At 43.1% G+C, this 12,001-nt stretch overlaps 1 protein-coding gene across 1 annotated transcript in view; it reads left to right on the plus strand.

The window, feature by feature from the left end:
* syne2b (spectrin repeat containing, nuclear envelope 2b) overlaps positions 1-12,001 on the plus strand; it is a 258,903-nt gene that overhangs the window by 153,012 nt on the left and 93,890 nt on the right. The window contains exons 82-86 of the mRNA XM_061744277.1: positions 1,449-1,564; positions 2,488-2,599; positions 2,856-2,990; positions 8,005-8,154; positions 11,083-11,277. Of these exons, the coding sequence (XP_061600261.1) occupies positions 1,449-1,564; positions 2,488-2,599; positions 2,856-2,990; positions 8,005-8,154; positions 11,083-11,277 (708 nt within the window). The remainder of the gene's footprint in view (positions 1-1,448; positions 1,565-2,487; positions 2,600-2,855; positions 2,991-8,004; positions 8,155-11,082; positions 11,278-12,001) is intronic.

Consider the following 12,001-nt stretch of genomic DNA (forward strand, 5'->3'; position numbering starts at 1 on the left):
GGAAGGAGCCTGCCACGAGTGAGGAGAGGTGGCCCCTTTTGAGTCATGGGTGTTTGCCTCCATATGTATGCGACTGGGTGCACACAAGACTCGCACCACCTCCTTGTGGCCACAGAAGGATAGGTTAATGGAAATATTTCACCACACCTTGGGGCAGCAGCTGGCTATCCTCACATCAAAGCACCAGAAGGACTAGGATGACCACCTTCCCATTGTGCTTATGGTGTGTGGGTCTACTGTGCAGGGTCCACATCCTGCTCACCTGCTCTCCAAATTTGGAAGACACCCCCCCTGGACCTGAGTACATCCGGAAACTTCAGAACCACCTTGAGTCTGCACATATTTTTGCTCGGGAGCAACAGCTGAGAGCATGTCTGAGACAAAAGCGTATTTATGATGTGATAACTCAGGGGAGACAATTTTTGGCTGGAGAGCTGGTCTTCGTCTACAGGCCCCAACGCAAGAGGGGTTGGTGTCTTAATCTGGACAGCTAGTGGTGGGTCCTTGTAGAATGCTGGAGAGACTAGGAGAAGAGACAGATTGGCTCCATACAGACGGGCCACTCCCACCCCTGCACCGGCGACATCACCAGCCCCGTCCCCACAGGCTTCCACACCTTTCCCCACTTTGCTTCTTTCCTCATCCCCTGTACCAGCGACAGTAACACCAGGCTCCATGGCTCCAGCACCCCAACTGGCAAGGCCTCAGAGACAGAGGAGAGCCCCGAGACGGAGGAGAGCCCCAAGACGGAGGAGAGTCACGAGGCGGAGGAGAGTCACGAGGCGGAGGAGAGTCCTGAGAAAGAGGAGAGTCCTGAGATGGGGGAAAGTCGTGAGGCGGAGGAGAGTCCTGAGAAGGAGGAGAGTCCTGAGAAAGAGGAGAGTCCTGAGACGGAGGAGAGTGCCGAGATGGATCAGATATTTTGTTGGTTCCTTTAGCAGGGAATGCAGTTAAAGGTGTGACTGCTTGTTCTTAGAGGGCAAGAATGCGCCCTGGTCGCACTGGAAGGGTCAGTAGTCTACCCAGACCTTCCCAGTTAAAAAAAGTACATTGAATTTTATTATGGACTAGGATGGACATCTTATTCTTTTATTTGTTGGGCTGAAAAGTGGGTTCCTAGGACTTTGCATCCAGTGCGTCCCTTGTGGGCGAGGAACTTTGCAGTGAGAGGTATTGTACCGACCCAGAAGAAAGTTACAGGCATACAGTTCACCTAACCACAGGTCACGTCAGTCGGGGGTGGGCTAGTGGTTGGGGGAGCAGAGTGGGCGTGGGCCGACTCGTGTGCATGTTGGTGTTCTCCCAAGGTTGATGGAGAGAACACACCAAGGGAGTGCATTTCTGCTTAGTCACTACTGTATATTTACCACTGCAATATTGAAAAAGTTCTGCAGCTGTATTCGCACGTACGGTAAAACTACATCGTACACTTTATTGCTCATTTTTAGGAGTTGGAGCAGGAGCTGACGGAGCAGAGAGGACTGACTCAGGCCCTTGCCAGGCAGGCCAGCAGAGTCCGGCTTCACTGTCAGAATCCGGAGGACGGCGGTCGGCTCTCACCACGGTAAGGCAATATTTCAGCACTTTTCAAATATATGTGGTGCACTGTATTTTCCATACCATAAGGCGCATCGTATTATAAGGTGCACCTTCAATAAATGGCCTCTTTTAAAACACCCTTCACATATAAGGCGCACCGCATTATAAGGCGCACTAAATATATGGTAAAATACCGTACTATAGTGGCTGGGGTTGAGTTACGTATCTACCTGATGGAGCTGCGCTACAGGAAATGCTACAAAATCCTACAGCTAATGCAAAAAAAAAACAAGAAGAAAAGTACTGTGTGTCAGACTTTATTAACAAAATAAAAACCAGCTTTGCTCGCCATTATGCAAGTCAGCGTCGCTGCTGTTGTCTTGAACGTCTGACGATTCCTGACGTTTTTAGCGCCATTACTTCGGCGACACCAACTACAGTAGCTACAATCCCCCTGCCTACAGTAACAGAAATTACTGTAATGATCATATATAAGGTGCTCTGCATTATAAGGCGCACTGCTGGTTTTTGAGAAAATTAAAGGCTTTTAGGTGCGCCTTATAGTGCAGAAAATACGGTACTCAATATTCATAAGCCTCTTTTAAAGGATTCTATCATATACATTCAGGGACTGCAGCAAACTACAGTAGGAAAAATAATGCACAAGGAGATTTTCACATTTATTCAGACTTTCACTATCTCTGACCAAAATAAAATGTAAGTATAAAAACAAGGATGAATGATTAGAACCATTTATATTCATATATCATCTTTAATTCTGACATTATTTGATTTTTGTCAATTGATTTCTTAAATTCTTTGACAGCCTTGATCAAAAAGGTAAACAAAGCTCAAATAGGACGAACCATGATTGAAGGCAGAAGGAAAGAAGGAGAAAGCAGTTCAACTGCTCTGAAGTGTTAATTTCCAGGCTTTTTTTCCCCACAGGTTGCCTCCCGCTGAGGCTGATGTGGAGGAGGACTCTGCTCAGAAGAAGTGGGATCACCTTCACAGTCAGCTGCTTGCTTTAGAGGAGAGCTGGCTGCTTCCTCCATCTCAGGTAAAGCCTTCATCATGAGAACTGAGGGGCTTGATTATCACTTTTCAAATACAAAAAGAAAAGGAAAATTGGTGTTCTTGCCATGCTTGATTATCACCTTATTTGAGCAGAAGCCACTTTGTTGTCCCTTCAGTGTTATGGGGACTCCTGCGGGGCCAGATTATACTTGTGTGTGTCTTCGACTTCTCTTCTGATATTTTCCTCTCTCTCACTGTATGCTTCCATGGACGCCACTCTCTCTTATCTTCTTTTGAAGGTGACAGACTCATCTATCAAAGGTACTGATGGAACAGCAGGATGCGTGATTGGCACAAAAAACCCCAAAGAGCTCCAAACCCACATCAGCCATCTCAGACAGCTTGGACACACATCTGCAGAGCTCCTGAATCAGGTGAGGAGCCGTTATCTATCAGGGCTGGTTATCAGCCGAGACGCAACTTGTGAAGTCTTGCTGGTTTTTCTTCTCAAGACTAGGAACGGCACACGAGTTAAAATGATGCTGAAGGAGTCTTCAGTTAGCCCTTAAATCTACATTCAGTAATGATGTGGGAGACTGTTTTATCTAAAGATTCTTGAGAGTTAGGGACAAAATCCAAGCTTGAGAACAATAACGATTGGCTAATATCGGATATTTTAATCAATGTCAGTGACAGAGTAGAATAACAGTAAAGATTCAGCAGGAATAAGATGTCTTAGGTTATTAGAGGTGTTAGGAGGAGAGTTGTTCCTAGAAGACAGTCTTCAAGAGTCTTAAAGAGATGGTTGAAGGCTGACGAGGGTGCCATTGTGACTGAGTTTAGACGGCTGAATGCACATCCTGCAGTCAATGTGTTCAAGACTTCCAGCCACGGGTGGCCGCTGGAGTTCAATGACTTTGGAGGTGACTCGTCCTTTTGGGTTGTTAGATGTGCATTCTGACCTATCTCCAGGGGTCCAGCTGTGAAAACTGGGAGACCGTCTGAAGAGGGCTTGAGCTGGGGGACACACCATGGATGTATTATAAAACTGGATGGGACGTCAAAAATGGCCGCCCATTCATTTCAATGCATTCTGCTCAGCCAGCGCATAAGCCGAAAAAATCTCTGACTTCCTGGTTTACTTCCGCATACAGCGGCCCATAGAGCATGCGCAGTTGAGTCACCTCCCATGATGCTCTGGGGCCTCCCATCATGCCCCGGGGCAATGACGCGAGTATTAATATAATATGTATTAATATAATATATGAATTAATGTATATTATTACATGTATAGTATTACATATATTATTAATGTATTAATATAATATAATTACATAATATATATTAATATAAACATCCGTGGAATGCACGGACACGGCTGTGACGTCATCCGTGACGTCACGCCCAGAAAGAGACTTTTCTTTGACTTTTCTGGCCGTTATAAAACATTTTTGACGGATATAAAGTCCATGACTTAAAAATATAGAATACAAAGATTAGTAATTGCCGGTGATTACAGCTGGAGGTTCCTGTAAACAGTTTTAGAGGCTTCTCTTTTACTATTGCGGTCTATGGGAAAAAACCTTTCTGGGCCGCATGGGATTTTTGGTTGCAGTACCGCGGCTGGACACTGGGGGAAATCGGCGTGCCTTCTGAGTGGGAGACCCGGGGGCTGGGACACACTGAGCCAGATGAGGCGCAATTTCTCTTCCTTTGTAGAGACTTGACCAACAGGATGATGCAACCTCTGAATCAATCACTCCGTTTTTCTGTTTCAGAACCAAATCAGACTGAAAAAAACTGACTGGATCCATAATTATATTGATGTTTGTGTTTATATTTTTTTAAGTTTAAAGCAGCACTATGTAACTTTTCCACCTTAATCTAATATTTCATCATCATCATTGTGATGGAACATCAACTTCCAACAGGTTTAATGAACCTGTCATGGTCTGAGGGGTCTGTATCTCCTTCACTGGCACTATGTAACTTTGAGGAGCATGGTAGGAACCCTGCCACACTAAAAAACTACACATTTTTACGGCTTTGACTGCTTTACGGCATACATCACTTCCCCCTCCTTCCCCATTCGTAGTCCAGACCAAAGCTGGGTGGGGCGTGGAGCGCAGAGCTCAGCAGAAGCTGGTGTCATGGCCGAAGCAGCGGAAAAACCCAAGAAAATCAAAGTTTTATCGGAGGAGACGAAAAAAGAAAGCGGGAGAGTAACAAGCTAAATGCCCGGACAAGAATAAACATTGGCCCAGCGTTCACTCGCTGGCGTGAGCTGAAAGACGAGGAGGGATGTCCGACAAGAGAGACAGAATTGTTATGATACAAATGTAAATGTAGAGTTCTATGGTCAATAAGAATCAACATTAGAATGTTTTCACATATTCGTCTTGGGTTCTAGTATTTTTCCTGAGAACTGTAAAATTGTGCAGGGCTGATCTGCCAAATATAAGGAATGGGCATTCAGTTATTCACAGGTTATAAAGTATTTTTTTATTTTGTCAGTAAGTATGTTGGACTACTAATTTATGACGAAGTCCCTCTAAAAAATGTTTGTAGTTTTGGGTGCATTATCTGGCTGAAACAGGACAGGGGGCGGGGGTGACTTCACTAATAAAACCAAGTTGAACTTAGTGATTTTCAATGTCGTCATATTATATTGTTTAACTAAAAATAGATACATTACCTCTTCACTATCCATCCTGCAAACGACCGCTGAAAACAGAAACGTAGTTTTGAAAGTCTGTCCTGTCTTATTTCTTCGGGGACAGGAGTTTTCCGGCAGTACGCGCTGGTGCTCATGGGAAATGTAGTTATTTCTGGTAAAACACTACCGCTTTTGTCCAAAGGAGCCGCCAAACTCAACAAAAGCTGAAAGTTACATTGTGCTGCTTTAAGTCCTGGTTTGAACTTCCTGTTTCTCATCTGCCCTGATCGTCTGCACCAGTGTCTCGTTAACCCTTCTGTATATCTGGTCTTATCTTCTCCTTGCTCCCTGCTGGTCCGTACTGTTTCCTCCCTCCGTGTTCCCATGTGTTTGCAGTTTTTTGATTATGGTTCTAGTTTTTTTGTATCCTGCAAAGCAGTGCTTTTTGTTAGTTTAAAATAAATCCTGCTTTTTGAGAACTCCTGCCTCCTGCTCTCTCCTACATCTGGGACCGAACGACAATGGTTTCCTGACAGCCCCCTGGTGACAGAGCTTTCACTGCATCCTGGATAGTTCTGAATTCAGGCTTATTTGGAGGAAACTGTCCTTTTGGAAAACACCAGAAATGAAGGACAATAGCAAGACTGGTCAACAGTTCTGTAATAAACAAATACTCAAAGTAAACCTTTTTGAAGGAAAGGTGTCGTTTGAGCCTGTTTGAATGCAGCTGAGATGTGACTGGGGACATAAAAGTGTTTGTCACATGGCTGAAAACTGGAACTAATAGCAGGAGGAAAGGCCTGAATGAGATCTATCTATCTATCTGCAAATATAAGTAAAATACTTATATACTTATAGACAGTACTCAAGATAAGGGGGGATGGCATCCCCCCCCTGAAATAATAACGGTCCAAATCATCCCCCCTGTAAAACGTCCATCCCCCCTTTCCATCTCTTATGTCATTTCATCAATGAATGTGGTTTTACTGCTATTTCAACATTTAGAGTCATCACCAGAAAAATGTGACAATTTTCACCTGTTTCAGGTAAATTTTCATTTGAAATAAGTAGAAAAATCTGCCAGTGGGACAAGATTTATCTTCCTATTACAAGCAAAAAAATCTTGTTCCACTTGCAGATTTTTCTACTCATTTCAAGTGAAAATCTACTTGAAACAGGTGAAAATTGTTGTTTTTTCCAGTGATGATTCTTGTTTTAAGTGTAGATTTTGTTACTAAAATGAAACATTTTAACTAGAAATAAGACAAATATTCTTGTTAAGATTTAGAGTTTTTGCAGTGATCCATGTTACTTATCCTGTGAAGGACAGAGTCATATTGATAAGTTCAGAAAAGTGTTTTTTATTGTTGTGTTTTGATGTATTTGATGTAAGCCCAGTGGATATTTAAAGCTTACAGAAGGCTGCATTTAACTGCTGCTATGTCATTCCTGCAGTATTTCTGCAGCTGTTTTGGTCACTGCTATTATTTGTAATATAATATATTATTTGTAATCAGCACAAATTATCTGTCCCCATATGATCAAATCCACCATCCCCCCTGATGTTTTTTTGCAACTTGAGTACTGCATATAGAGTAAAATACTCTATTCTGCCTGTAATGATAAAGTCCAGCTCAGTCTTTGTAGATTGTTCTTTAAAGTGTTCAGACTTCAGAACTCCAGAAAAAGCTGTTTTCACTTTTGTTGTCTTTAGTTTCTTTGTGCTTTTCTTTGTAAGTTACCACGAAACATAGAACGTGACATCACACTTGACAACATAAAGACGAAAAAACAAAGATAAGAGAATTGTAGTGAGAGAAGATAGAGGATGGGCTGATGAAAGGTGTCTCACCTCCTCGAGGGAACAGCAGTCCTTCTGCTCCTCTCACCTCTTATCTATAATATCCTCAGAGAAATAAGCTGCAGAAAAAGCAGCAAAATACCTCCTCCATAAATAACTTAGTTCCTGGCAGAGGGGGTAGTAACGAGTTACATTTACTCTGTTACATTTACTTGAGTAAGTTTTGGGAAATGTTGTACTTTTAGGAGTAGTTTTGAATCACTATACTTTTTACTTTTACTTGAGTAGATTTGTGAAGAAGAAACTGTTCCTCTTACTCCGCTACATTAGGCTACGTTGAGCTGTTACTTTTCTTTTATCCCTTTTATCCACGTACGCGTCAATCTCATGACATCACTGGCTGATTCTTTGGGAAAAATGTTTGTTTTTGCATGTTTTGTCACATTTACAAAGACTCAAACACACACAGAGTTTCTATGAGTTCATGTTGTTCTAGTTCTGCTGGTTAAAAAAGAAAAGTACAAAGGCTTGAAATTCTGTGCTACTTGTGTTTAATTTATTTTTTTATTCTGTTATTTTATTTTATTATTTATTAAAGTACTTGAATTTACTTTAAGATTATTTTAATTTAAGCTATTTTTTATTTGGTATTAATTTTTTTTTTTTTATTGATTTAATTTGCCTGAAGATGATTATTTTGTACTTTTGTCTGTTTGAATGGTTGTGTTAAAAAAATAAATCAGACTTTACTCAACAGTTACTCAGTACTAGTTTTTTCACCAAGTACTTTTTTGCTTTTACTCAAGTAATTATTGGATGACTATTTTTTACTTCTACTTGAGTCATATTATTCTGAAGTAACAGTACTTTTACTTGAGTACAATTTTTGGCTACTCTACCCAGCTCTGGTTCTTGGACCACGTTTTAGATTTGCCTTCAGTTTCCCAACACGAGCGTTTTTCTGATAGTTGCATTTCCCTCTCCTGTGCAGGGAGAGGGATCCCACCAGGCTCTGGACGAGGCTTTGTTTCAAGTGCTGCATGAAGCGTCCGAGTCCCTGTCCTCCATCAGAAACCTGCTGCACTCGCCTGTCGACATGACGCACGAGGAGGAAACTCAGCCCACACTTCTGCTGCTGCAGGTCAGACGGTTTGGAGGTGAAATGTTGTCTGCAAATAGGATAAAACTGTAATTATGCAAGTAATGTGTTAAAGGAGCTTGAGGCAGGATTGTGGCAGGATTTATGAAAAAAATTCGTATACGTTTTAAGTTTTCTAGTAATAATGTCAGATGAAGCGTTCCAAACCAAAAAGAATGAGCCCTCTAGTTTATCTCTCTGTTGCCTTGAACAGGCTGTGTGCTGCAAAATGTATGGAGCTAGAACAGTCTCATAATTGACAAATGCACAGGACAAGTTTTACAAATGCACAGACCGATTTGCAAATACACACACTGTTTCACAAATGCACAGAACAATTCACACGTGCGTAGGACAAGATATACAAATGTATTTTTGATGCACACACAAATATAACCTGATTTACAAACGTTTTTTTGTCTGTGAGCTGCGCTGGATTTGTGTGTGAGTTTTGAGACTCCTCTGACGTGACTCGATCCACAAATACGTTTTTTTTAACACGTAAGGATCTGGAACCAATCAGATGTCTTCTTTTGTCCCAGCCAATCATAAGAGCGCACCCCACGTGGGGGACGCAGAGCAGTGGATAAAACACGATTTACTCTAAACCAATCAGATTAAATGGGCGGATACACCTGCTGTTTGAACTGCGTTTGCTTAGAAAAGTGATTAATATTTTGAGTTGATGGAGTAAAGATAAATAAACAGCAACAGGAGATAAAAGATAAATAAACAGGGTGGAGAGGAGATCACTGTTCTGCTTTTCTTCGGCAGGAGGGTCCCCCCTTATGAGCCTGGTCCTGCTCAAGGTTTCTTCCCTCCTAAAGGGGAGTTTTTCTTGCCACTGTTTGGCTTAAGGCTTTTCTCCCACTATGGGAGTTTTTACCTGCCATTGTTTATATAATAATTGCTCGGGGGTTTATGTTTATGTTTATGTTTATGTTTATGTTCATGTTCTGGATCTCTGGAAAGTGTCTAGAGACAACATCTGTTGTATTAGACGCTATATAAATAAAATTGAATTGAATTGAATTGAATTTTCTTGTGATCCCGCAAGAAAACACAGAAAACCTGCCGATGCAGCAGCTGATGATGAGAAACAGCAGATATATTTCTGTATTTGAACTACAGGTGTCTTTCAGGAGAACGAGCCTGTTGACGCGTCAAATGACGGGGGTGAATATTGCTGCAGGTCGCGTTCTGGCTCTGGCCATTAGCGGCGCTGGTCCCGGTCAGACACCAGCTGACCACAGTGACCAGACGTGGAGGTCAGAAACAAGCAGCTGTTATCCTCACATTTATGATGTGACATCGCCACCACACAGAGACAAACATGTGTCAAAACAGCGGTGGCAGATCAACACATTCCCGGTGCAGACTGTCATGCTCATGGGAAGATGCAGCCGTGATGATGCTGGTCGGGGTTTAGTCCACCGATCATCAAACATCTGAGCTGGACACAGAGGTTCTTCGGTTATCAGTCGACTGATACCGACTTTACTCCAGATATTTCGGTAAATTAATCTCCTGACATGTGCGTGCTGCTCCACCTGCCGCTGCAGCTCTTCCCCGTCAGGTAGCGCAGCAGCTCTCTGCTGGTCTGTCTGGTTCTGAGCTGAATCAGCGGGACAATCCCATGTAACACGTAGTCAAACCAAACGGAGCAAATACATAAATATCTGTGCTGTTTCTCATTATCAGTTGCTGCATCGGCAGGACTTGGAGTGCAGTCTCCCGACGGCTCTGGTTGAACGGCCTGATAAACCATCTCAGATCACGCTGTTTTCTTTACCGAGATCTCAAGAAAATCAGAACAGTGATCTCCTCTCCATCCTGTTTATTTATCTTTTATCTCCTGTTGCTGTTTATTTATCTTTACTCCACCAACTCGAAATATTAATCACTTTTCTAAGCGAATGCAGTTCAAACAGCAGGTGTATCCGCCCCTTTGATCTGATTGGTTGCAGATCCTTCCGTGTTAAAAAAAAACCTATTTGTGGATCGAGTCACGTCAGAGAAGTCTCAAAAGTTACACACAAATCCAGCGCAGCTCACAGACAAAAAAACATTTGTAAATCAGGTTATATTTGTGTGTGCATCAAAAATACATTTGTATATCTTGTCCTACGCACGTGTGAATTGTTCTGTGCATGTGTGAAACGGTGTGTGTATTTGCAAATCGGTCTGTGCATTTGTAAATTATGAGACTGTTCTAGCTCCATAAAAATGTGCTGCAATTCGGTCCCGAATTTCCCGCGCTGTCCTGAGGATGTGACGTCACATGATGCTGCATGTGCGTTCTCCCCGTTCTCCCGTGCCGGCTTCGCTGTTGGCTGCAGTACCCCCGACGGCCGTCGTGGCGAAGGGTGGCGCTAGAGAGTCTCATTTCTTAAAAGGAGCCTCATGCTCCTTTAAGGGATGGGAATCAAAAATGGTTTCTTGTTCACAACCAGTTCCTAGTGTTTCATTTCCTTGGAATCGTTTGCAAAATGTTTTAAACGATTGCCTTTTCGATTCCACCAGGTACAAATTACGTCATCACGCACGTTGCGTAGCGTAAGTTGCGTAGCGTAAGTTGCGTAGCATAAGTTGCGTAGCATAAGTTGCATAGCATAAGTTGCGTAGCATAAGTTGCGTAGCTTAAAGGCTGAATTATGGTTCTGCATGTAAACGTAGTCACTATTCCAACGATTCAGGGGTTTCTCTACTGTTCCCTGTCCCACAGCTGGTAACTTCAAGCACATTCATACCGATATCCGCTGCAGAGCCCACCTTTATTCTGCCAGCACTCTCTCCGTGTGCAGGCCCAGCGATACCCACCCATTGTCTTTTTTCAGTTGTTTCTTTAGCTTGCTATCTGTTGGGCTTTGTACAGCCTGAAGCCCCGTTCTTGGAGGTTGACAACAGTCTAAAGCGCTGCTCCGTTTTCAGAGTCTGTCAGCAGAGCTGGTCACACAGGGCGACGAGCTGGTCTCTCAGGGGTCGAGGGCCAGCCGTCTCTTAGGGTCGGCACGGGCTCAGCGGTGTGTCGACGCTCTGTTCAGAGTCCTTCCTGTCGTCCAATCTACGCTGAGCTGCACACAGCAGCAGCTCCAAAAGCTGCACGAGGACACGGTGGAGGCAAAGGTCAGATATAAACTTTACTTCATGAGTGAAAGTAATGCTGGATTCACACTGAAAGCACCACAGTAGTTAAAGGCGTCATGTTGCCATTCATTTTCTATGAAAGCGCTGCGAGAGGCGTTGGAGGCACTGGAGGCATTGGAGGCATTGGAGGCATTGGAGGCATTGGGGGCATTTGGGGCATTGGGGGCATTGGGGGCATTGGAGGCATTGGAGGCATTGGAGGCATTGGGGGCATTTGGGGCATTGGGGGCATTGGGGGCATTGGAGGCATTGGAGGCATTGGAGGCTTCCAGAGCGTCAATTTGAAGTTAAAAAATCTCAACTTTATGCAAATGTGCAGCGGTGACGCCGAGGCAGCGTCCAATAACAGACAGGGGTTCCTGAAGCAAGAAGCCTCAATGCAGATTGTACTTTCATGTTCACACAAACGTACACTCATTCACATGCACACATGAGCATATCTGCACTAACAAACTTATTTTATCAGGAATTAATATATTTCATCCAGCAAACTGACATTTTTGCTGATTTGACTGCAGTTTTTACCTGAACTGCTCATGTGAAACACGTAACTGATGGTTGAGGAGCTGGATTGTCTGAACTATTTTATTTGCTACATCGATCCAACGCAAAATAATTAAAAACCGTGCTTATTAATCACAAAACACAGTTTAAACATTATGACCAAATCCGCTGGGACCCGGTGTGTCAGTGTTCACTCAGA

Source organism: Cololabis saira, chromosome 16, assembly GCF_033807715.1.
Source record: "Cololabis saira isolate AMF1-May2022 chromosome 16, fColSai1.1, whole genome shotgun sequence".
NCBI lineage: Eukaryota > Metazoa > Chordata > Actinopteri > Beloniformes > Belonidae > Cololabis > Cololabis saira.